The sequence below is a fragment of the Chanodichthys erythropterus genome, chromosome 4, assembly GCF_024489055.1.
Source record: "Chanodichthys erythropterus isolate Z2021 chromosome 4, ASM2448905v1, whole genome shotgun sequence".
NCBI classification, from domain to species: domain Eukaryota; kingdom Metazoa; phylum Chordata; class Actinopteri; order Cypriniformes; family Xenocyprididae; genus Chanodichthys; species Chanodichthys erythropterus.
In genome coordinates this window covers 21,051,926-21,079,039 of record NC_090224.1, presented here as the reverse complement: position 1 = coordinate 21,079,039, position 27,114 = coordinate 21,051,926, and the positions used below count along the sequence as shown (strand labels likewise).

The window sequence follows — 27,114 nt, the reverse complement described above, 5'->3', positions numbered from 1 at the left end:
ATTTTGCTATCCTCACTTACATAAATGTACGGAAGAGGATTAGGGCCAAGCAATAATAAAAAATAAAGAGATTCTCGAGATTAAAGTTGTTAAATTTCGAGAAAATCTCGTTAAATTTCGAGAAAAAAGTCAAAATAAAATGTTGAGAATAAAGTCATTAAATTATGAGAATAAAGTAATTAAATTACGAGAAAAAAGTCGTAATTTAACGAATTTGTTCTCGTAATTTAAAAACGAGTTTATTCTCAACATTTTATCTCGACTTTTTTCTTGAAATTTAACAAATTTTTTCTAAAAATTTAACAACTTTAATCTCGAGATGGTTTTATTTTTTTATTATTGCTTGGCCCTAATCCTCTTCCGTATAAATGAGCTATAGTGTCCTGCACCCACTAGTAAAAAAAAAAAAAAATATTAAAAATGATATCTAGTGTCTGAAAATTTTTTGGTTTGACTGTATATACCATTAAACTGCATTAACATTTTTTATTTAACTTTTTTAATTAAAAACAATTTTAACATTAGTTTTGAGTTAGGTACTGTCAAATTATACATTCAACAACGTCACTTTACTGATGTAAGAACATGGAAACAGATGAGCTCTATGAAACAAATATGATCCTCTATGGATCATATATTTAGAAAATAATTTCTAGAATGTCTATGCTTTTTATTAATGGTATGGAAATGTTACAGGTCAAATGCTACAAACACAAAATATGGTAAAAACAATATTGCGGAAATGAAGAAAACGTAAGGAAAATTCCATATTGCAGCATCTCGGTCATATTCGAAATGGAATACTAACATACTGTGCATGATGTCTAGCTTACTATATGCCATGTTGACTCGTGACCTCAGCATGGTTTATTCAGAGAGTGGCGTTTAGTTAGATCACAAATTAGGTTCATTGAACGCTGAAAATCCATCAGTATTTCTCAGTGGAAGTGTTTTTTAGCTGACCCAGGCAGAAGGGACCCACTGCGGCTCCAGGTCCAGTTTGTCAATGATTCGCAGCAGCTCAGAGATGGTTTTCTCCTGCTCACTGTTCGTGATGACAGCATCAAACAAGTGACCGTAGCTGTGCTCCATCTCACGTGCTTTTTCCAACGTCTCTCTTGCATCCTCAGGCTGCGTCAGGACACATGACAGGGAATTAAAAAAAACGATCTATTTTGACAATACTTATCAAGAGAAACAAATATGAAAAAGTGTTTTCCCATCATACACATATCACTACATCATCTAGCAGTCAAAGATTTGGACACAACAATTTGTTACAGTAATCTTTGTTATCATTAGCTAATAAAAATACAGAATTTCTTATTAAATAAATAGTTGCGAATGAATGGGAGACTAATTTAATCTAGTGGAAGTGTTTGGTACTGCGGCCAAACAAAATTTTACTGAAAACTAATTTTTTGAGATATCCTCAAATTTAGAACACAACTTTAGATTTATGGCTTTGATTTTCTCACAGGTTTAGAGTAAAATATGCTTTGGAAAATACATTCCATATAAAATTTAAAAATAGTATTTTTCATAACAATAACCTTTTTTAAGTTAAGTTCTTTTTATTTTATTTTTTCACTTTAGCAATTGTTTGCATTTAAAATTTCGATTTGTGCAACAATTAGTCACTACATAATTACCATAAAAAAACCCACTACTCCTACACTCTTACAAAAATAAAGGTGCTTTTCTGGCATTGAAGGTTCCATGAAGAACCTTTAACATTCCTTGAAACTTTATAGTGGAAAAAGGTTCTTTAGATTATTAAAATTTTCCTCACACTTAAAAAAATAAATAAAATGGAACTGATCACTAAAAGGTTCTTTGAGAAACCAAAGATGGTTCTTCTATGGCATCACTGCAAAACCCTTTTAAAAACCTTTAGTTTAAGAGTGAAACAATGATAAAAAGATTGAGTAGATGTGTCCAAACCTTTGACTGTTAGTGTAAAGAAAATGTTAAACATGAAAACCGTGTGTTTCTTCACTCCTCTGGTCAGCAGGTTGGAGAATCGCTCCTGAGGAGGAGGAAGAGGAGGAGGAGAAAGAGAAGGCCTGATGAAGATGATGTACGGTTTAAGATCTGAGGAACACAGCACTCGCAGGGACTGAGAAATATAAAACACAAATGAAATGTAAAACTAGAGAAAGAAACAAGCACAGAACAAGCTAAATGCAGATTAAATGTGCTGAACATATGATAACATTCACTGTAAAATAGTGTGTAAATATTTTTATATGGTTAGAAAAAAAATGGCAATCATAGTGCAGCCAGTATGGAAAAAAAAATAGTATGGCCCATTAAGCAACTTACTTTATTTAAGTGTAAAATGTGTCTGCGCAAGATATGTATTTCTTGTAATCAATTATATACAGACTTATAAATCTTGGTTCTGAAAATACCTACCTGGCAGATTTTCCTGAAGTATCCCCAAAACATAATTACTGATAACTAAATCAAACCAAACTGCAATTGTTTTTTTAAGTTAAGAATGAGCACACAAACGTTTACTTAAATCAACAAATACCAATGACCTATAAAAATGTACAAGTCATAAGTTAACACATGAATTCTCTCATAATTTGTGCTTTACAGCTAATTAAATCAAACAATGCCAGAACACTGAAGTGTGTATTTTTTGTGCAACTAACGTCACCAAACAGAACTGCAAAAATTTGTTTCCTGGTGTCAATGAGCCAACATTGTTGTGCTGGGCTTGTTGAGATGCTTAAAGCATTAGTTAACTTCAGAATTAAAATTTCCTGATAATTTACTCACCCCCAGGATGTTTATGTCTTTCTTTCTTCAGTCGAGAGGAAAACATTCCAGGATTATTCTCCATATAGTGGACTTCACTGGGGTTCAACGGGTTGAAGGTTCAAATGTCAGTTTCAGTGCAGCTTCAAAGAGCTCTACATGATCCCAGACGAGGAATAAGAGTCTAATCTAGAGAAACCATTGGTCATTTTCTAAAAAATATAAATTGATATACTTTTTAACCACAAATGCTCATCTTGCACTGCTCTGTGATGCACAACGCATGACGTAATCATGTTGGAAAAAGGTAGTACCGTGGAAGTTCAAAATTGTCCAACATCATTGTTTTGCTTTTTTTTGTAAAGGGCGTTTGTCTTTGCACATTCGCTTTGTAAACACTGGATCGGTACTTCCGCCTACTTCACGTGTGACCTTTCAAACTAGATTATGTAATGCGTGGAGCATTGCAGAGAAGTGCAAGATGAGCATTTGTGGTTAAAAAGTATATCAATTTTTATTTTATTAGAAAATGACTGATGGTTTCTCTAGATAAGACTCTTATTCCTCGTCTGGGATCATGTAGAGCTCTTTGAAGTTGCACTGAAACTGACATTTGGACCTTCAACCCGTTGATCCCCGTGAAGTCCACTATATAGAGAAAAATCATAGAATGTTTTGCTTGAAAATCTTAATTTCATTTCAACTGAAGACAGACAAACATCTTGGATGACATGGGGGTGAGTAAGTTATCAATAAATTTTAATTCTGAAGTGAACTAATCCTTTAAACATACTTTAAACATGCACCAGAGTATTAGACTTTTCAAGGGAATCAAAAAATGTAAAGTGTTGAACACATTGAACTGGGATAAGAGAAAGTATTTTAATAAAAAAAAGACACACTTCGCCCTTAAATACTAGTAAACAATTCTTTTGAAAATGAATATTGGATTTTAGCAGTGCCCATGTACTGTCAGCCATTTTAGTAAGAAAGCACCTGATAAAAACACAAAAAAGCAAACAAGAGACAATACTGTTTTAGTTGTATTTAATAGTTATACCTATAACAAGTAATGTACAAGTTCATACAAAATGAAAAAATGGTCATTAAAGGCCCCAAAAAACACTAAACATGCAACATATCTACAAATCTCCTGGATGTCCATCTATGTGCCATTTCTTGAAGCAGTTACGTGACGAAACGAAGCACAATGCCACCTTGCAGTGGGAACAGTATATGGGAGTCTTGACTTTATTTCCTTGTAGTTTGCACATGACACAAACTCTCCTCCCATGTGTAGCATCTGAACCAAAATACTCTGGAAAGCACTGCTCCGTCTGGGCGGGCGAGGGTGGAGGAGATGGCTCTGCGTCAGACGGTAAGTACATGTTCGATTCTACAGGGGTGTAAGGCACATGTGGCGACTTGCTTGTGGCAGCGGACTCTTTAGATGTGGATGTCGAGGGATCTTTGGCAGCAGGTGCAGAAGGATTCTTGCCTCGGCCAGCACGTGCCAACTCGGACACAAGCGTTTCCCTGAACAATTTATGGGTGAGAGGGATCTTGTTCTGAGCTTTCGCCAAATGTTGGTGAAGGATGAAACTGTTGACCACTGCGATGTCGAGAAAATGGAAGAAGAAGATCTTGTACCATTTTGTGGTCTTCTGGAGGACATTATAATACTCTATAAGGGAATCCGAGAGATCAACACCTCCCATATATTTGCTGTAGTCCTTCACAGCAGATGGAACAGGGATTTGACGTGTTTTACACACACCATCGGCACCCTTGGCGTTCCTGGTGACTGTATCCCCCGTGAATGCCTTGTGAATTGTGGAACACATGAGGACTTCTCTCGCATCCATCCATTTGACAAACAGAAGAGGACCTTGTCGACACCAACGGATGGATCCTCTTTCAGATCTTCCACTCAGGTCATTGGTCTCCGGTAAACTGGAGGTTTGACGCAAAGCGCCACAAGCAAGGATATCGTTCTGCAACAAATCCAAGAAAAGAGTCGGGCTGGTGTAGAAATTGTCTGTGTATAACCTATAACCTTTGCCGAGGGCTTTGTGATCCACTAGTCTGATTACAGAATCATACCCGACACCTTTACCCGACGACGTAGAAGTCTTTCCTTCATAAACGAAGAAATTCCAGGTGTACCCGCACGACGAATCGGCAAGAACGAATAGTCTGTAACCCCATTTAGTTGGTTTGTCATTCATATATGGCTTCAGGCCAATCCTAGCTTTGGTAGCGACCATTCTCTCGTCTACCGAAATCTCTCTGTTGGGGTGAAAGTGCGTCTTGCACGCCAAAAGAACGTCTGTATACAGAGGCTTGATTTTGAGCAGTCTGTCATAATCAGGGGTGCCTTTCTTTTTGTTGTTCTCCTCATCTTTCTGAAGATCACAAAGGTGAAGATTCCAGGAGATGGCCTGAAACCTTGCTCGGGACATCACGGATTGCGGGTAGGGGAAATTGTACATCCGCTTTCGTGCCCAGTAGTCCGCAATAGACTTCGCTTTCACTAGACCCATGTAGACAACTATCGCCACATACGAGTAGAACTCGGCTACGGTTAGAGGAACCCAGAGAAACTTCATTCCAGATTTTGCTCTCTTTTCGGCATTGCTATTAGTGTTTCTGACGATTGTCTTGATGGTAGAGCTGGTGAAAAACAATTGGAACAACTGTAAAGGTGTATACGTTGAGTCTGCCATGAGCTGGGGACCTGGAGGATGCTTGGGGGAGAAATTTGGAAGTACCGGTTCCTCATCCTCATTGCTGATGTCAAGCCACTTGTCTGGCTTACTGTCATTTACAACTTTCATCCAGGGTGAACCCAAGGCAGAAGATGACCTGCCTCTGGCTTGCCTCAGTGAATAAGAAGTTGCGTCAGGCTTTGATTTCTCTCCAGTAGAAGTCGGTTGAGGGATGGCTTTAGAGGTAGTTGCAGGTTCTGGATTGGGTTCAGAATTGGTGGAGAATGCGGGCACCAAACGTAATGTTAGGGTGGGACCTGAGATGGCTACGGGAGTAGAATCAGCAGCTGGTGTCGGATTAGGGATGGCTGTAGGAGCAGGTTCAAGTGTGAGGGTGGGTTTTAAAGCATGCTTACGAGGCCGGCCTCTCCGTCGCGGTAAGGTGGGTGCTGGACTAGGGATGGGTGTGGCTTCAAGAGAGGAATTATGGGTGGTTGGGGGAGTGGCTTCAGAGGCAGGCTGAATGTTGGCTTCGGTGGTGGGAGTGGCTTCATGGACAGATTGAATGGTGGCTTCAGTGGTGGGTGTGGCTTTAGGAGCAATTTGAATAATGGCTTCAGTGGTGGGTGTGGCTTCATGAGCAGGTTGAATGGTGGCTTCGGTGGTGGGTGTGACCTCTGGAGCAGGTTGAATGGTGGCTTCATTGGTGGGTGTGGCTTCAGGAGAAAGTTCAGAGGTGGATATAGAGAGTTTGCCTCGTGGTGAGGTAGGTGTAGGTGGGATGCTTCTCCGTGGTGATTGAGCCGACGCAGGTGATTTTGATCGCTCTGGACTTTCCAGTAAAAGATTCCAATCTTCACCAGAATCAACACTGTAACAATACAAATACATTACATGTGCATGGACTCAAACACTGGTATGCAATACCAGTAATGAAAAAGTTATAAAAAACTGCAATGCAAGACTTCCTTACTCACTCTTCTTCCCACAGCTCCTCTTCCCTTCCTGAATCACTCATCTCATCGCTGTCGCCATCAAGGTCGCTGTTGATGTCGCTGTCGACCCGAAGCTGGATAGGTGCAGGACTAGGGTTGGGATCACAGGTGGGTTTGTGTTTTGGGATGGGTGTGGTTTCAGCGACAGGGCTAGAGGTCAAGGGTTCATTGATAGTTGTGGGAATGGGTTGAAAGCTGAATATAGTGGTAGTTTGAGAGATGGGTGCATGATCAGAACTGGCTGTAGGTGCAAGTTCAGGCAGAGGACTAGAGGTAATTTTTGAGGTGTGTTCGACTCTCTGTTGTAGCATAACGGCTGGAGGGAATGTTGATGAGAGTCGCTGCCTCTTTACATTCGGTGATTCTGAACACTCTAGGCTTTCTTCCAGTGAAACTGGCCATTCTTCAGAAGCATCCACACTGCAACAAACCAAATACACATCATGTACACTCACGCATCGCAATTTACAGCACAATAACAATATACTAATACTTGGACTAACATAATCGCAAGTAGGGCTGTCACGATTACGCGATTAAATTAAGAGTACTCAATTTAAATTTACCTGTGTCAAGTAACCGGCAAAATACTGGAAGTGGTGCATTCTACGGATGAGAATCTATGAACTATTGTTTGCTTGGGTAAATTTTAATTACCAAAAAAAAAAAATCTAACTACTCGATTAATCATCAAAATAATCTACGATTACCAAAATAATCATTAGTGACAGCCCAAATCAAAAAAAGGAATTTGAAAGATATTTAATGTTTTGAAAGAAGTCTCTCATGCTCTCTTAGGCATTTATTTGATAATATTTATATTATTTTAAAATGCAACTTATTCCTGCAATGGCAAAGCTGAATTTTAACTGTGATACATTTCTTTTCAGTATTCCTTTAATATAGAAAGTTCAAAATAATAGCATTTATTAGAAATATAAATCTTCTGTAACATAATAATTGTCTTTATTATCAAGTTAATGCATCCTCGCTGAATAAAAGTATTATTTCTTTAAAAAAAAAGAATTAAAAAAATATATATTTATTAATAATTGAAATGTGTCCGGGACACATTACACCTGTAAATCAACAACAACAATTTTTTTTTTTTTTTTAACTTACTTGTCTTCCCATGGTTTCTCCTCTTTCAATGTTTTGATCTCGTTGGTGTCAGCATCTAACAGCAGCCCTGTTGATGTGGGTGTACAGATGAGTGTGGCTATCGGTGCCGAATTCAAAGCGGAAGTGGAATTTTGGCTGAGTTTAAAAGTGGATGTGGGATTCTGGATGAGTATGGGTGTAGAATTAGGGTCTAGCTTAATGGAGGATGTGGGGCTGGAAAGGGTTATAGGAGTGAAATTAGAACCAAGTGTAAACGTGGGTGTAGAATTAGGGCCGAATTTAATGCCGGATGCAGAATTAGGGATTAGTGTGGCAAAAGGTGGGGGTTTAGGGACTATTGTAGGATACAGGGAGGGTTTAGGAAAGAGTTTGACTTTAGATTTGTCTTTAGGAGGTCTGCCTCTCCGTCGAGGTAAAGAGATAGCTGGGGTGGTTCTAGGCATACTGCCCCTCACTGGTGCCATTGAGGAGGGATTCAAAGCAGTTTTAGGTGGCCGTCCTCTTCGCCGTGGTAAGGACGATGAAGGCGAGGAGGATGCGTGCCTCTTTAGTTTTGAATTCATGAGAGGCTCCCATTCTTCAGAAGAATCAATACTGTAACATATAATAAATAGACTTAATATGCATGCACTTAGTGATTACAAAATTAATCAGAATAATTATATAAAGAGGTTTATTGTGCTTTATTGTACTTTAGGCAGCAAAAAATATAAAAACCAGGGGAACGAATCAAAATGAAGCAGAGAAGACAAAAACCTCAGTGCTTGCAAGACTTCTCTTCTTAACAACTTTTCATATTTCCAACTGCTTAACATACAGATGCTATTCAAACTTTGATTTTTTTGCAAACCTTTATACGTTTAAGGATTTTAAAGGTGCTGGCACTCATTGTTAAGGGTTCCCTTTGGTTTTCGACCAAAATAAAAGCTTGTTGGTTTAACAATGGAAAATAAATATTAGTACTGTAATTTTACAGATGTACTGTGAAATAAAATCATTATTATTAAATCTTTTTTTTTTTTTTTTACACTGAAATATTACAATAGTAACATTTCTTTTGTTACAAATTTTTATTTAATAGTACTACTACTACTAATTATTATTATAACTTTATAGTCATAACTTACAACATTTCTGTCCAAATTATGCTGCCTTTTTAAAATCACAATCACAAAAATTACAATTACATTGTTGCCCCCAAATCTCTGTGAAAGTCCTAGGGTCTGGGAAGCATCACACCCTTTTTTAACCAATCAGAAATGTTCTCTTTTCTGGCTGTCAATCATTTTCAATCAATCAAGACTCTATAAAACAAGGGAATGCTGCTCAATCTGCTGATTATTTGCAACATGTTTGGCATGACAATATTTGGAGAAGTCTAGTACAAAAATTAGACGAAAATTAGGATCATCTTATGAATCGCCGCCGTACACAAAAGGGCCAAAGTTTGGCTGGTAAACAATGCTGTAACTATACCATCTAGCTGCAAAGTGCATCTTTCCCCATTGGCTGCCATTCAAAACAAGTCATGCATTTTTTGCAAAGAGTATATGCATGCTCAGCTCCCATAGCAGATTGCTATTTTTGTTGCATAGCAACAATGTTTTACCAGTGTCAGACCCATTGTAAAGGCTATAATTATTGGAGAAACTGATTGCTTGCTCCATGTATTATAGACCTAATTGGGCACACGATTATTGTTGTTTTTATACCAGTGGCAAATAATTAGTCATATCTTTGTCTATAAGAATCAGGAAATCACTTGGAAGTGATGGAATATTTTACTTATCCTATAGAAAACAAATGACATTTCCTCTCTCAAGATCCATTAATGTACTAAAAACATATTTAAATCAGTTCATGTGAGTACAGTGGTTCAATATTAATATTATAAAGCGATGAGAATATTTTTGGTGCGCCAAAAAAACAAAATAACGACTTATATAGTGATGGCCGATTTCAAAACACTGCTTCAGGAAGCTTCGGAGCATTATGAATCAGTGTGTCGAATCAGCGTTTCGGAGCGCCAAAGTCATGTGATTTCAGCAGTTTGACATGTGATCCGAATCATGATTCAACACAAAAGATTCATAACGCTCCGAAGCTTCATGAAGCAGTGTTTTGAAATCGGCCATCACTATATAAGCCGTTATTTAGTTTTTTGGCGCACCAAAAATATTCTTATTGAACCACTGTACTCACATGAACTGATTTAAATATGTTTTTAGTACATTAATGGATCTTGAGAGAGGAACATTGCTGGCTATGCAGGCCTCACTGAGCCACTGGATTTCAACAAAAATATCTTAATTTGTGTTCTGAAGATTAACGAATGTCTTACGGTGTGGAACGGCATGAGAGTGAGTAATAAATTACATTATTTTGATTTTTGGGTGAACTAACCCTTTAAGGATGACCATCAATTACCATGCTTCCACAATTGGAGAGAGAGCCCAATAATAGGACATGATGATGGACGAATCTTACCAGAGAGTGAAATCGCTTGAGTATTATGAAATGTTTAAGAATTGCGCCCTGGCCAGAGACAATCTCAGATGCTGGCATCTCGGCTTTGTTAATTTGCTCAATAAAGTCTGATTTTGACTTCTCAGTCTTTGACTCCTGAGCTTCATTTGCAAGACAGAGAAGACTTTTCTTCACAACAACAGATGCAGTTTTTATACTGACATTTTTGCTATTGGAAAAGAATTTGTGGCGGGCCACTTCGATGGGAAAGTCCCTTTATTTTGTGTCAGCCATGAACAATGACTTTCAAAATTTAAGGGGCTGGGCATTCTTATTCTAGAGAGAATTTGATTGGACAAAAATATGGATACGCCCCTGAAGGCAAGATGACTTCATTTAGATTTTAGCACATTTCCCAGATTAGAAAGACAGTTATAATAAAGCAATAGAATTGTATAGAAATTAATATACAACTTAAGGATATTGTAGGCACTCAAGTGAACAAAATATATTACACTGACCTAGTGGTTTATGGATATTTTACTGCAAAAAAAAAAAAAAAAAAAAAAACTTACATATTGCACCTTTAATTTGATGGGGTCTTTAACACTATTCTTTATACTTAAGTGTTTTTCAAGCACTGTTTATTTTTCTATCTAGCTTCAAGAACTTCAAAACTGCATACTGTAGTAAACAATAAAACATTTTTCTACCCTACAACAGGTAAAAACACTACACGTGACGTATTACTTACTCTTCTTCACGCGGTTCCTCCTCCTCCGCCGAATCGTCGAGCTCATCGCTATCTGACAGAGGCTTGTATCCAACTTCAGAGTCGCAATCTTCTATTACACACTCGATTTCATAAAACGTTTGCCTTCTCGCTCCGACATCCTCCGGCGATGCCATTTCGAGCAGGAAAGAAGGCGGAGAAATGTGAATGCAGTCTCCTCGCACCGGGATCAGACGCTGCAGAACATGCGCGCAGACTCAGAGCAACAGTGAGAGTTCTGCATTCGCCCCGCCCCCCACCTCTACGTAGCAACTATCGCAGTGTCTGATTGGAACACAATCTTGAGTGACGTGCCCATGAAAGGCTGAGATCATCAGTTACGCGACGTGAAAAAAGCAGAACCTCCTATTATTTTTAGGAAAAAAAAGTATTTTCTTTCATCTTTATATTTTCCATGTAAAGTATTTATTATTTTATTACAGTCTTTTTTAGTGTAATTATGCTGTCTCGACTGTTGCTTCTTGGTGGTTGTCATAATGTTTACAATAATAATAATAAAAAAAAATATTCAGGTAAATATTGAATAAATAAATGAAATTGATTAAATAAAAGTTATTTGATGATGTGTAGTTCACATTTTCACAGCTTTATATATATATATATATATATATATATATATATATATATACATTTTAACCAATTCCATACATCTTATACTGGTAATAGCCATTATGAGTCCTTACTCAGTCTTACCCTGGGCTGCAGACACAGCAGGCAGATTTTTCCTGAGTTGACAACCTGTCTGACTGAATCCGTATTTGTGCCATACAGGTTCTGTTCAAACTCGCCCGATTCGATGAATTTCCCTGCAGCCAGTTCAGATTCAAAGCTCTGTCGTGATACAAAGTTGTACTCTCTTCCATTGAGCTCATGCGTGCGGGGGTTTCGTGTGGTGTCTGTTCAAAATCACATATAAGTACAATAGATATGTATGAACAAAACTGTAGACAGTGTATAAATCAATGTCTGTTTGTATGCTTAAATATGCAACCCAGTTTTTCTTGATGAAATTAAGTAGGGCAATTTAAGTAGGGCCATTCTACAGAATTGGTGCAAACTGCTGTCCCACAACCAAGAAACACATTTAAAAAGCATTCAGGTATTCAAATTAGATGTTTGCTAAGATCCTTCTATTATCTATTGAATCCTACAATAATATTTAAAATATCAGTAAGCTTAATACATATGTAAAATCATTATTTATTGGGTACTTTCAATTGGGATATTGAAAATAATTCATGCAATGAATTTTTCCAATGTTGTTTTTATATATATTTAAGTGAAGTTTATTAGATATTTTATTTTAAAATCATAAAACTTTATGTAAAAAAAAAAGTGTCCTGCATTTTAGTGTCACTACCATTTAACACACTTCTACATTTTTGATCAGGAAATATTCCTGTGTCCCTCTCTTTCATAGCTTCTTTTCATAGCAGATAGGGACCATCATTTTGAGTTAAATGTGTTCAAAAGTCTGAAAATGTGTGTAACTTTAAGGAACGTCACTACCAAACACCTTTTTTTCTGCAATTAAGCAAACTTTTTTGGGTGTTATTCCATAAAATTTAGTTTTATGTGTTCAGAACTGTGCTAACCATGTGCTGATTAACATCTTTAAACGGCTCAAAAGTATCTAAAATTGTCACTACCGAAACTTTACCACATGTTTCGGTAGTGACATCATTGTATTGGTAGTGACAAACAATTGTTTATTTGAGGGAAATAAACAAAATTTTAGTACAGTTATGCAAATCATTAGTGTTTTAGTATGCAAGTTAAATTGTGTAATGTGATGTGGTCACCACCAAAACATTACTGTCACTACCGAAAATGTGCAGTCTTGACAAAAACATGGGATGTTTTATCAAAAATAAAGTATATTGAATGATCAACTAAGATGTTATTATAGTGTTTATTCAAACTAATGAATCCTTCACTTTGAAATCAGTATGATAAACTTTATGACTTTTACAAAGAAAGATTGGATTCAAAATACAACAAATCTCATACATTACACTTGAAATATTGTTAAAATTGTAATTGTTATTAATTTACCTGTGATTTAAAAAAAAAAAAAAAAACATAGCAAAAAATATATTTAGGTATGTGAACAAAATCTTAATAGGTCAGTATAACCCTTCTGATTAAATGATTTATGATTGTGTTTCAGTAGTGACAAATTTGGGGAGAGGAAAAATATTCCAAAACTTTCTGAAAATACAATATGAAAATTAACTGCACAATTACTAGAAATGTGTAGCTTGGATATTATACAATTTGCATACATACAAAATTTGTAGAAAAGAATAATTTCCAACTCTGACTTTGAATCAGTTCTGTAGAATGACCCATAGATGCTGCTTATGTAGTTCACTAGGTTTTGGAAATGAGCCATTGTGGATATATTTCATGTTAAATAACTTTACGCCAAAGTTGAAAAGCACAATCTTACGTGGAACAGCACCGGCGAACCGGTCTGTCTGTAAGGACAGCAGTCTCTGTCTCAATTCATCATGTCCGCTGTTTGGTGGACCAATCAGGGCGACGGGACGCTTGTGGTTGGGCGGCTGATGGTACAGTGCCACCTCCTCATAGGTCAGTATGTCTTCACTGTAAAGCTCTGAACAAGGACAAATGTTCCTTACTGATGAGTTTTTGCAAAATATAGATGTTATTATTTTAGAATAGGGCTGTTGAAATCAGCTAAAGATTACGTTACAGGACTTAAATCTGACATTTCCTAAACAATGAATGTCCACAACATGAATTCAGGTTGATTGGGACACTTTTCCCAGTCATCTCAATAGCAAATGTGTCCTAATCAACCTTTGCTGGATACAAAAAGGTAAAGGTAAATCTATGTTTCTTCTCAGTATGTCTTGTTTTTTTAATGCAAATTTTAACCAGGGCATGGGAACTGCTTTCATTGTTTTTTCAGTTTGCCCATCTTTAGTGTGGAGAGGCAGAAATCACAAAAGAAGAAACCTCCCTCCGTGAACGGCTGTCAATTAGCCAACGACTCTTGTATCCTCAGCCTTTAACCCACCCGAAACCATTCACACCTCATTCCCATCAGATTGATCAAATTTGCAGTTTCCCCCAAGTAAAATGGGTGGAAAAAATCCCTATACTTGCACCCAAGCTGTAAATAGCCAGAAACAATCAGTTCAATCAAGGATAAATTCTGATTTCATGACTAAGAATCAAGATCATACTCACCAATATTCTTATTAGGGTTATACAATAGTTTCTTTCGTTGCTTTTTGCTTTTCTTAGCACACCAAAGTTTCCCTGAGGAAAGAAGAACTATCATCATTGACACAGAAGTATTATGAACTTTCCACACAAAGATTTATGGCAACTTCAAAGTATTTTAAGAAGGATGCACACTTAAAGAAGCATGTTTATGTCTCTATATTAGTTTTAGCAGGGATTTCTGGCAGGAAGTGAGTGAATTCCAGACAGATCACCTTTATACTCTTGATTCCTGTCTGTGATGGTCTTCTTCATGGCTTCTCTGTGCTGTTGGAAGCTCTTCCCTTGAGAAAACACAACATGCCTCTTGTTTTAGACATACTGCACCACATACACTAGTTATTTGTTAGAGAAAGACTATATATTATATTCTATAAAATACATAAAACCATCAGTGTTAACAAAATAACTCCAAACAATCATGAATCATGATATGGTTTAAACTGGTAAATGTAATATTTTTAACATTTGATACATGAAAAAATAACACAAAAAGAACTCTGTGATTTCAATTTAAAGAGATCATTGATTGAATCAAAAATAGTTTTCAGTCATTCAGTAATATTGAAATAAAATAAAATATAAATATTAGATGAAAAACTTAAACTGAAATAAAAATTTTGCCTTGACAACTAAATTAAATAAGTTTAACTCTTTCCCCACCATTGAAGGAATTTTCCTGCAATCCATGCTTTCACTGTTATACAGTAGGGGGCGCTATTACTCATGTTCTGAAAGAGTATAGAATCTCCAGATCAAAACACAAGCGAAGAAGAAGCAGAAACAAGCAACAGAAGAATTGCTTACGCACATGTAAAATAACACGATCATCAGACAGCATATAAATCAAAACTGCCTAACGCTACCAAATGAAAGGTCGACCCAGGACGAGGTACAGGACAGTGATGGACTCGAACTATCTATGTTTTGATCGTCGCTCTGAATACATAAAAAAACGCAATTTTTGTTCAAAATGTTGCTTTGTTTTACGAAACTTACCCAGAATCAAGTGTTGATAAAAAAAAGAATGCATGAGGCTAGAATAATTTTGTTGTTGTTTAAAAAGCAGAGGCTCTGTTCTTTCTTTTGATATATTGCATGTTCAGATATTGTACCAAATATTCTGGTGGCCATGAAAGTTGAAAATGCTGGCAACTTCAAATATTAATAAATAATATAATAGTACTACATAAATATTAATAAATAATGCTGAAATCACTGAATAAGAGTTTAAACATAAAAAAGCTAAATCATTACAAATACATGATGAATATTTGATATGCTGCCTTATTCAGCAAAAGCAAGCATTTACAATGGATTTACATGCATGTCTTTGTTATATCTATCCCATACTAATTGTTCTAACAAGACACTAACCAGGAATGAGGCCAGCGAGGGGCTTCTGGTCCTCATGACCTTCCCTGTACGCCTGCCACCAGTTGGGGTCGTCCTGGCTAGTGACGTGGAGGATGTCTCCCTTTTGGAAGGACAGGCCGAGCTCTCTGCACGGCACATATGGGTCCTCGGATGGGTCATAGCTGAAGTTTGCTTTTACATGCATCTGTAATGTCGAATGTCACAATGTCGAATGTCAAAATAGCAATAGCAAAGTTATACAGCCTCATAAATGATCTTTTTACATCACATATATACTTTATGTGTAACGCAATGCCAGAATGCACTGTAGCAAGAAGCCCACAAGGGTTTCAAAAAGAGTCAAAGACAAAAATCCTAGAAGACGCCTAAGGCAGCACACACTCAAAAGAAGGAATGAGGATGAAGAAATTATGAAGTCGTACCACAGTCGGTCTGTGAGGAGATATTTTGTTTTGAGAGTTTGGGATGAGGAGGAACGTGAGGGACCCATGCATGCTGGACTAGAGACAAAGAAAAAGAAGAAGCAAGGATTTCTGAAGGATCATGTGACACTGAAGACTGGAGTAATGATGCTGAAAATTCAGCTTTGATCACAGGAATAAATTACATTTTGAGATATATTCAGATAGAAAACAGTTATTTTAAATTGTAATAATATTTCACAAGATTTTTGATCAAATAAATGCAGCCTTGGTGAGCATAAGAGACTTTTACATAAGAGAAAATTACCGACCCCAAAACTTTTGAATGGTAATCTATATCAGCAAATTATTATGGTTATGTAGGAAAAGAGTATGAGGCGTTTTAAAGAGTTTAGGACCTGCTAGATCTCACCAGTATGTTGTGAACATCATTAACACTTTTTCCACGGACTGGAACGCCGTCGATCTCCAGGATTTCATCTCCTTCACTGAGCAAGTTGCTTTTTTCTGCTGTTCCTCCACTCACCACCCGGCTGATGATGACGCAGTCATGTTCGTTACGAACCGTCACACCCTAAACATATACAGAAAGACAGAAACAGTTTGAATATACAATTTAAATATAACGTTTAAAATTAATATTGGGTAAAGATGCATGAATCTGAATTTTACCAGAGGCATGTCACGAGTTTTCTCCAGGGAAACCAGTTTGGTGGTCTTTTCATCCTGGTCCACATCTTCAATAATTTCAACATCCAATTCCTGTTCGGCTATACAGTCATGAGCTTCCATGAGGGCCTGAGGAAGAAACCAAGAACATCAACACTGGTGAACAGAGATGTCAGCATTGACACTTTTGACTTGAGTGGGTAAAGAATCATCCAGAACACCATAGCAGCAGCAAAGCAATACATTAGCAACCACCCTGAACACACCTGAAATTGAATATTGAAAAAAACCTCACTTCAGCAACTGCATAGTAACACCTTAGCAACCATCTACCAACTCCACAGAAAACACCCTAGCAACAGTCTAGCAACATAAATTCAGAACCTCATAGGTACCACGTAGTAACATTTTAAAACACTCGGAGCACCTTAAGAACTGCATAGCAACACCCTAAAAAACCACCTACCAACTCCCTAGTAAACACAGAAAACACCTTATAGCAGCTACTTAGTAACAGCCTGGCAACATCCTTGCAACTATCCAGAACACCATAGCAACCGCATATCATCATTTTAAAACACTTGGAACACCTTAAGAACTTCATAGCAACACCCTAATGACCACCTACCTACTCCCTAATAAGCACAGAAAACACCTTATAGCAGCTACTTAGTAACAGCCTAGCAACACCCTTGCAACCATCCAGAACACCATAGCAACTGCATATCATAATTTTAAAACCATTGGAACACCTTAAGTACTTCATAGCAACACCCTAGCAACCACCTACCTACTCCCTAGTAAGAACAGAAAACACCTTATAGGAATAACTTAGTAACAGCCTAGCAACACCCTTGCAACCATCCAGAACACCATAGCAACCACATATCATCATTTTAAAACACTTGGAACATCTTAAGAACTTCATAGCAACACCATAGCAACCACATAACTCAGACCACCTTAGGAACTACAGAACACTACTTATCAACTCTAGTAAGCACAGAAAACACCCTATAGCAGCTACCTAGCAACACCCTTACAACTACCGAGAACACCATAGCAACCACATAGCAACATTTCAAAACACTCAGAACACCTTAGCAACTGCATAGCAACACCCTAGAAACAACCTCTCAACTCCCTAGCAAGCACAGAAAACACCTTATAACAGCTACCTAGCAAAAGCCAAGCGACACTCTTACAACCACCCAGAACACAACCACCCTAGCAACCACCTATCAACTCCTGTGTAAGCAAAGAAAACACCCTGTAGCAGCTGCCTAGCAACACCCTAGAAACCACCCAGAACTCCAAAGCATCCACATAGCAACATTTTAAAACACAGCAAGCACAACCCTAGCATCATGGTGGCAATCTAGATTGTCTTCAGAAAATGTAAAAATCAAGTTATGTAGAATTAATGTATGCTTTGAAAACAAGTCCTGCCTTAAAAATTCATTTAGACAAGCAAACAATCAAACTTCTTTCAAGCTGAGAAGCACTCAAGCAAGTTCCCACCCATTTTGTTTAACCCAAGACTCGAAAACCCTGCCAAAAGATTGCGGCTTTACCTCAGTGAAGTTGACAGGCGTACCGTACCCTGCAATAATAACCCTTGGCAACATCAGTTTCTCAGTGCCAGACTGCCAAACACGATGCACAGCTTAACCTGAACATAAACCCAATCCTCCATAATCTCCCCACTGCACTGTCAATCATCACATCACCTCTTACCTGTAATTTTTCATACAGTTGGAAGAAAGACAGAGCCGTACTGCTTTATACGCCTGCTGTGCATGTGGTGACGGAAAGCAGTGGGAGGGCTGGGAAAGGGGTGAATATCTTCAGCAGAGCTGTAATGCAGGGAGGGTAATAATCTTGTGCCCTGTTCTGTGACAGGTATCTATTTCTAAGACCGTTAATTGGATCTAACCTGTGGTGTGTACAAATAGACACACAGGGAAGTTGTTTTCATGCCCTTTTTAGGGTTTTATTCGGGCCTGAACATGTCAGACAACCGATCAGGTCTTAAATCTTTGATCAGTGTATTAGTTAATACATTAACTAACATTAACTAATGGGACCTTATTGTAAAGTGTTACAAATGCAAACAATTAAGTGCATCTTGCATATTTATCAGCTTTTAAATGGGAGGAGAAAATTCCCATATAGCTGTTGCTGATGTCAAAGGTTGTGTGTCCATTAAACATTTAGCAAAATTATACAGATGCCAACAAGGACAAGTTGTGTGCCACTCCCTCATCATTTACCTGTAGGTGTGGTGAAGTCAACAGGCCTGTTAGTTCTGTGGCTTCAGTGTGTCTACTGCACTGTAGGACACTTTCCACCTGGAGACCAAGGACACGAGTTAAAAGTAAAGTTAATAAAGTTTAACAGAGACCTTTTAAGATTCTAGACAAGCATGACTATCATTAAAAATTAGTTTTAAGCATAGACCTGAAAATGAAATTTCGTAAATATTGAATGCTTTGAAGCACAGATTGACGTTTTGCTTCTTTTTAAAGAAGACACTTGGCAGATTATTGCTGAAGTGAAAAAAAAAAATTATAAAATGAAAATAAAAAAGTTAGAAGTTTAAGTTTATTATTTTAAAAAATGCATTAAAAAGATAAAATTTTATATATAATATATATTTTGCAAAACATGTTTTACTCTAAATCTGCCGGAAATTTAAAACCAAATTTGAGTTTAATATCTCAAAAAAAAGAGATTTCAGTAAGATTTGTTTGGGCGCAGTACCAAACGTTTCCACTAGATGAAATTTGCTTAATTTCCAAAGCACTCACTTTTGACCATGAATACTACAAGTTTGACTATTTTTTTTCAGGACCATTGAACCTTTTCGAATCATGTCTATAATTTTTTTTATTTGTGTTCACATAGCAATTGGCAAAACCTTTACCAAGTTTCAAACCACTCCGATGAAGTAAAAAATTCTTTAAAAAAACAAACAAAAAAAACATAATAGGTCAAAAATGGCCAAACAGCATCAGAGGGTTAATTAATTACTATAATCTTACCACAAATCAACATCCCTTTATTTTTAAAAGATCTGTTTAGGATCATTCCAGTTTCCTTCTAAAAAAAAAACTAAATTAAAATTCCAGTTGAATTTCAGATCTGATTATAATATGGTAACCTTTATATTTGTTGAGGCATAAAATCAACATAAAAATTATTTATATACAACTATTTTTTGTATTTTAAAGTCAATATGAAATAATTATTCATATTCAGTTTTTTAAATACATGTTTCTATAGCTATTGTTAGAAATTCATTCGTGCCATTTGCATGTTTACAACCACAAATCCAATCAATTCCCAAAAAAATAAAATCCCATGCAATCTCTTTACTCATTGAATATCCTTTTTATGAAATGTGTCACATTACATAAAAAAGGCATGTGAATGCTATTTCATGATGACTAAGAGATGAAACAGCTTAAAGTGGACTCGCTAACACATCTCTTATTGCATTTAATAATCTAATCTGCACACACATATGAAGTGATTGTGATAATCCATTAGATCTCATTCTGGCCTCCAAGAAGTCTTAGTGCATCACACTTCAGTCTGTAAGCTAATGATGGATTACATACCCAAAGGCCAATGACTTCATCTAGCTACATGCTTTGGCACAGAGCAGATCAACCAATTACCATGTCCTTATTAAGCACTTCAGGTGCCTTTGCTCAAGTACAACTTCAAATAAAGAAGTACAGATTCACAGACTGAAACTGATTCACATGTAAATTGTGTGCCACATGTTGGAGGCAGTGCAATCCTTAAAACCTGTCCTCTAGTACATCACTTTCTATTCCTTTTGGTCTCTGGAATTGCCAATCTGCTGTAAACAAAGCAGATTTCATTACATTTATCGCTACTCATTCAGGTCTCCGTCTTGTGGCTGGATCAAACCGGAGGACACAGCCACACCGACAGCCCTCTCCTCTAATTTAACTTTTTCCCACACCCCACACCTGGGAGGGGTGGAGGTACTGGCCAGTTTAATGTCCAATGAATGGAAGTTTAATCCTTTACCATCTCACTGTGACAACAGCTCATTTGAATCTCATGCAATTACTATCCCACTCTGCTAAAATCCATTTTGTAGTTGTTTATCGTCCCCCGTGTCAGCTAGGCAACTTCTTGAAGGAGTTAGATGTGTTACTCTCATTCTTCCCTGAGGATGGTACTCCTATGATGTTACTTCAGTATCCATCTACACAAATCTCAGGCTGTTGATTTCCACACTCTGCTTGCCTCGTTTGACCTCAAGGGAGAGTCTACTACGGCTACCAACAAATCAGGTAACCAACTGGACCTCATTTACACATGCTGCTGCTCTACTGATAATACACTGGTAACTCCACTCAGGGTTGCCAGGTTTTCACAACAAAACCCACCAAATTGCTACTCAAAACTAGCCCAAAACTAGCCCAATGGCATTTCAGGGGGGTACCCCGGTAAAAATCAAGTCCCAGGGGGTAAAATCTGCGTTTTTGACGGGGTTCCCCTGGTAAAATTCGCTATTCAGAGGCTAAATATCCTGTTATCCGGGTTCGTTTCAACCCTCGGACATGAAAAACAACCTGCGGCAACAGTGTAAAAGTAGCCCAATTCCACGGGGAAACCACGGACTTGGCAACACTGACTCCACTACACACCTCAGACGACTTCTTCATCACTCTTAGCCTTAACCTGACTCCTAACTCAACACAAACTCCCCCACAGATCACTTTTTGACATAACCTACACTCACTCTCACCCTCCCGCCTATCCACTTTGGTTTCATCCACACTTCTTCCCTCTAATCAGTTCTCATCACTGGATACTAACATTGTTACTGACACTCTTCGCTCCACTCTAACATCTTGCTTAGAGGACTTCTGCCCCCTTTCATCTATGCAAGCCCTCGCATCGGCCTAGACTCAGATCCTACCAATCTTAGCTTGTATCAGCCACTCCTCTCTTCCTTCTCCGCAAATATCTCCAATGCTAAAACCACATACTACCACAATAAAATGAACAATTCTCCTTATTCTCTCACACTCCTCTTCTCTTCTTTGCCCTCCTCCTCGCCACCCCTTTGCCACATTCTCCACAAATTAAACAACAACCAACCAATTCTCCACAACACATACTGACAATCACATCTTAACAGCAAGCACACACGTTCTCCCATCCTTTGCTCTCAGAGGCAGAAGTTTCCAAACTCATTCTTTCCAGTCACCCTACTACCTGTCCACTTGATCCTATCCCCACTCATCTTCTTCAGGCCATTTCTTCTTCAATTGTACCTGCACTCACTCACATTATTAATACTTCTCTTCACACTGGTACATTTCCCACAACATTTAAGCAGGCTAGGATTACCCCACGGCTTAAGAAACCATTTCTAAATCCAGAACTTATAGAAAACTACAGATATCCTTTGTTCCATTCATTGCAAAAACACTTGAGAATGTCGTGTTCAATCAACTGTCTTCTTATCTCACACAGAACAACCTCCTGGACAACAACCAGTCTGGCTTCAAGAGTGGACACTCAACTGAGACTGCTCTGCTCACAAGCAGCATCCAAATCATCAGTACTCATCTTGCCAAATCTGTCTGCTGTCTTTGACACAGTTAACCACCAGATCCTCCTGTCAACCCTTATGACAAAGGGCATCTCATGAACCGCGGTCCTGTGGTTCAAGTCTTACCTCTCAGGTAGGTCCTTCCGAGTATCTTGGAGAAGTGAGGTGTCTAAGTCGCATCATCTTGCTACTGGAGTACCTCAGGGCTCAGTGCTTGGACCACTTCTCTTCTCCATCTACATGTCCTCACTAGGATAGGTCATTCAGGAACATGTTTTTTCCTATCAATGCTATGCTGATGGCACACAACTCTACCTCTAATTCCAACCAGATGATCCGACGGTTGCCTGCCTGACAGACATTTCTGCCTGGATGAAGGACCACAACCTTGCAAAGACGGAACTGCCTGTGGCAACACTTCATCATAACCTTTCCATTCAACTTTGTTCATCGACCATAACTTCTTCCAGGACAGCCAGGAACCTTGGAGTTGTGATGGATGACCGTTTAGTTCTTCACATAAAAATCAGTCTACAGGCTTTCATATACAACCTAGGAGGTCAGGGAAGGTCTCTTGTTTTTTAAATGGGTACTTCACCCCTGGAAAGATGAATGTGTATTTTAACTTGGTCATTTATGTAGTAGAAATGTGAAATTATTTTTGAATTTGGAGCTTTCTAGACTGAGAAAAGGCAGAAAATTTATTTTTGACTAATGTGGATGAAAGACAACAACTCCCAGAATGCACTTGTTTTGCTGCCCTTGCGAGGCCACGCCTAAACCACGCTTATCGGTTACAGGCGGCATTACCAGGAAAATTCAAACAAATAAATCGTGAGTTAGTTCATTCATTTACAGCGAAATGGTGCTAAATTGCTTTGTACCTGGATGTACACCCAAAACCAGGAAAGGACAAGTAAGTTGCAATCATTTTCCGATTAAGTTAAAGATGTGGAGCGATGTAAACAGTGGCTGCGGGCCATCAAACACCCGAAGTTTGGAGATGACACTGTTATAGAAAACCTAAAAAAATGCAGAATATGTAGTCTCCATTTCAAGCACGAGGACTACGAACCAAATATCTTTGCAATAAAGAGAACCATTCTGAAGGACACCGCGATACCATCTATATTCACTTTCCCAGAGGACGAACAGCATGGGCCATCTGGGTTAGAGGTAAGACTCGCTGATACTAGACTGATAACACAGTAGCTTATATGTAGTATTGTAGGTAGCAGTAAAACTGAAAACTTAGCTAAGTAACGTTAGATAGACAATTACATATAAGTTGCATTTAAGTTGACTGTTATCAAAGTAAAGCCTCTGTTCTGTAAAACTGAGTTTATTTATCTATTTATGCTAACGTTACCACAAAAGCCTGTTGCTGTATTGGTTGAGATGACTGCAGAGACCGATTAATTTGCGAGATGAACCACTGATGTAGTGCAGACAAAATAAAGTTAATTACTGTAAGCTTAAAAATGCGGAACTACCTGTTATTACTGGCTGTAGTTTTAAGCCTCTGGCCAAAAAAGCCTCCGATGACGCAAAATGACGATTTTTGCGTCATTGGAGGCTTTTTTACAGAATAAAAATGCATAAATCTCTCATCTCAGGCTGATATGAAGGGGGAAAGCACGTTAATTCGAAAGTACTGGTGGTAATTCTACTCTACTTCACACATTGGCGATACAAAAAGCAATTAATACATAAAAATTCTTATATAGCACCTTTAAAGATGATTACTTTGTTTGAACAGATGTTCTATTAATGTTACTGGAAGAACCTTTAAAGAATGTTAGGAACGTTCTAAGAACTTTCCCTGTCAGCTGGGCTCCACTCTGAACATGACCAATGTTATGCAGTTAAAGGATGTACTAGTCGTACCTCGTCCCTGATCTGCTGGGCATGTGCGGTGAGCGGGTACGGCGGGCACAGGTGTCTCATGCCCAAAGCCACACTGCGGTGCATGCTGAACGCCTGCCGGAAGTCCGTCTGCAGCAGCAGCTCCAGCAGCAGCTGAACGTCCTCCTGACTCTCAACATCAGTCAGATTCAGCTGCAGACGCTGCAGAGAGTCAAGCAAATCATCCAGCTCTGAGAACAGACAGAGAGAAATGTGGAAGGAAAAGTCATTGGTAATGATTTTACAACAAAAACAACAACAAAAAACGGATCTTGGTTTCCCATGCCTTTTAACTAATGAACTTCAATGACTTTTCCAGCCACTTCTAAAGTAATGATTTAGAAGTGGCTGGAATCAGATCTAAATTAAAATGACTTAAAGGGTTAGTTCACTTTAATATGAAAATTACCCCAAGCTTTACTCACCCTCAAACCATCCTAGGAATATATGACTTTCTTCTTTCTGATGAACACAATCTGAGTTATTTTAGTAAATATGCTGATGCATCCAAGCTTTATAATGTGGGAGTGAATTTAGGAATTCAACTTAGGAAGAAAGTGTACGTGTAAAGCTTGAGGTCATTTTCATTTTAAAGTGAACTAATCCTTTAAGATATAAAGTCTTGTTTTCTGAAAAAAAAAAAAGAAGGTCATCAAAATTAAGTGGCGTATCACAGATCCCCGCACATGAAATTACATACAAGAAAAAATATGTATATGGTAGCCACGATTTAACTAAAATGAGGGAATTAATTATTAGGCTACATCTAATCTACAACTAATTGGTAATTCATGGCCATGAAATACTATATATTTTTGTCTGCATGTCATGTGCGGAGCTCCATAATACAGTGCTTAAAACAAGAAAAATATAATTCAAAGGGAAAACAAGATTAGTATTCTGACCCCACTGGCAGATATTTTTTCTTAAATTTATCTTGATTTATAAATATTATAAAAATGTCTGAAAATCAAGACAAATTATTATTTTTTTTTTTCAGTGAACATCAAAAATTACACACTTCACCTTCAAGGCTTTTTACAGTACCACAGTGTTTACTGGAAGTCCAACGTATTTACTATACCATTGTTTTGCCAAAAAATCATTGCATAAAGTCCACATTGTGAAATTAAATTTTGACATTTGTCACCAGTCAACATAATCCTGTGCGTTTCATCCAGAGAATAAGACCTAAGCAGTCACCTCTTATAGGGACAGTCCTGAGAAACCTGAGGTTAAGAGTCCTGCTAATCACAAGTGAACTAAATGTCCTGCTGAACTACACTAGCATTCAAAAGATTTTTTTAATGTTTGAAAAGTCTCTTCTGCTTACCACGGCTGCATTTAGTTGATCAAAAGTACAGTAAAAATGTTAAGTATTATTACAATTTCTTTTTAAATTTATATTTTAAAATGTAATTTATTCCTGTGATCAAAGCTGAATTTTCAGCATCATTACTCCAGTCTTCAGTGTCACATGATCCTTCAGAAATCATTCTAATATGATGATGATCATTTTTTCCAGGATATTTTCATGAATGGAAAGTTCAGAAGAAATAGAATCTTTTGTAACATTATAAAAGTCACTTTTGATCAATTTAATGCGTCCTTGCTGAATACAAGCATTAATTTCTTTTGAAAGGTAGTGTATGTCAGGAAAATAATCTGTACATATTCTACTTTAGAACAGACTGAATTTTGATAAAGTCTACACATATTTTCAGATCTTTTCTTCTTCCGGCTAATTATTGTAGTATCAACTATTTTAGACTATTCCAAATCACTCCTAAACATGATGCCTTTTCAGGTTGTTCAACTGTCTATATCCCTTTAGTGTCTCTCACCTGTTGTAGTTTCCTCTTCTGAGGTTGACTTGGCAACATCCGTTGCATCAAAAAACAGATGATTGTTGCCATCAATGCTGCTCTGTGTCAATTCGAGACACGAGGAAGAGTTCAGATCAGTGTCCTGTGTCTGTTCAAAAACCTCTTCCTCCTCCTTCATCATCATCATCACTTCCTCTGTACTGTCTTGGGATTTTCCCATCTGGTCCGGAGCGTTGAGTTTGGCAGGACCGTCCATGTCCATCTCAGCGTCGTCACCTGAGTCCCCCGGCATGTCAACGTTCATGTGTGACGTTAACATGGCTGTATTATAATGAAGGTCAACACTAAACTACAAGAGTTCAGAGCACAAGACATTGATACATGATTTCTTGATACCCTGAAACACCCTGTGTGTACAAACCCGATTCCAAAAAAGTTGGGACACTGTACAAATTGTGAATAAAAACAGAATGCAATGATGTAATTTCAATATTTTATTCAGAATAGAACATAGACGACATATCAAATGTTTAAACTGAGAAAATGTATCATTTTAAGGGAAAAATAAGTTGATTTTAAATTTCATGGCATCAACACATCTCAAAAAAGTTGGGACAAGGCCATGTTTACCACTGTGTGGCATCCCCTCTTTTTTTTATAACTGAGGAGACAAGTTGCTCAAGTTTAGGAATAGGAATGTTGTCCCATTCTTGTCTAATACAGGCTTCTAGTTGCTCAACTGTCTTAGGTCTTCTTTGTCGCATCTTCCTCTTTATGATGCACCAAATGTTTTCTATGGGTGAAAGATCTGGACTGCAGGCTGGCCATTTCAGTACCCGGATCCTTCTTCTACGCAGCCATGATGTTGTAATTGATGCAGTATGTGGTCTGGCATTGTCATGTTGGAAAATGCAAGGTCTTCCCTGAAAGAGACGACGTCTTGATGGGAGCATATGTTGTTCTATAACTTGGATATACCTTTCAGCATTGATGGTGCCTTTCCAGATGTGTAAGCTGCCCATGCCACACGCACTCATGCAACCCCATACCATCAGAGATGCAGGCTTCTGAACTGAGCGCTGATAACAACTTGGGTTGTTCTTGTCCTCTTTAGTTCGGATGACATGGCGTCCCAGTTTTCCAAAATGAACTTCAGATTTTGATTAGTCTGACCACAGAACAGTTTTCCACTTTGCCACAGT

General features: G+C 37.8%; 2 protein-coding genes across 2 annotated transcripts; both read right to left on the bottom strand.

Annotated features, from left to right (window-relative positions):
* Window positions 1-954: 954 nt before the first annotated feature.
* Window positions 955-26,204, bottom strand: pals1b (protein associated with LIN7 1, MAGUK p55 family member b). The gene is made up of 13 exons (XM_067382888.1): window positions 25,931-26,204; window positions 24,069-24,277; window positions 18,850-18,927; window positions 16,580-16,705; window positions 16,320-16,481; window positions 15,908-15,985; window positions 15,486-15,669; window positions 14,324-14,392; window positions 14,073-14,144; window positions 13,306-13,473; window positions 11,547-11,749; window positions 1,985-2,119; window positions 955-1,131 (listed from the first exon to the last, which is right to left on the bottom strand). The coding sequence occupies exons 1-13, from the start codon at window positions 26,202-26,204 to the stop codon at window positions 955-957; spliced, it is 1,935 nt and encodes a 644-aa protein (XP_067238989.1).
* Window positions 6,254-11,015, bottom strand: LOC137018624 (anti-sigma-I factor RsgI2-like). The gene is made up of 4 exons (XM_067383311.1): window positions 10,815-11,015; window positions 7,595-8,188; window positions 6,451-6,892; window positions 6,254-6,348 (listed from the first exon to the last, which is right to left on the bottom strand). The coding sequence occupies exons 1-3, from the start codon at window positions 10,967-10,969 to the stop codon at window positions 6,451-6,453; spliced, it is 1,191 nt and encodes a 396-aa protein (XP_067239412.1). The 5' UTR covers window positions 10,970-11,015; the 3' UTR covers window positions 6,254-6,348.
* Window positions 26,205-27,114: the final 910 nt, after the last annotated feature.

What these genes read in the sequence shown, in the direction of transcription:
- LOC137018624 (XM_067383311.1), bottom strand. Translation starts at nt 10,969, where the DNA reads ATGGCATCGCCGGAGGATGTCGGAGCGAGAAGGCAAACGTTTTATGAA. An exon ending in GAGGAACCGCGTGAAGAAGA is followed by an intron (nt 8,189 to 10,814) that starts GTAAGTAATACG and finishes TATATGTTACAG; the next exon opens with TATTGATTCTTCTGAAGAAT. An exon ending in GAGAAACCATGGGAAGACAA is followed by an intron (nt 6,893 to 7,594) that starts GTAAGTTAAAAA and finishes GGTTTGTTGCAG; the next exon opens with TGTGGATGCTTCTGAAGAAT.
- pals1b (XM_067382888.1), bottom strand. Translation starts at nt 26,204, where the DNA reads ATGCCGGGGGACTCAGGTGACGACGCTGAGATGGACATGGACGGTCCT. An exon ending in ATGATGTTCACAACATACTG is followed by an intron (nt 15,986 to 16,319) that starts GTGAGATCTAGC and finishes CTTTGTCTCTAG; the next exon opens with TCCAGCATGCATGGGTCCCT. An exon ending in TGCTGTGTCTGCAGCCCAGG is followed by an intron (nt 2,120 to 11,546) that starts GTAAGACTGAGT and finishes TATATTTCTCAG; the next exon opens with TCCCTGCGAGTGCTGTGTTC.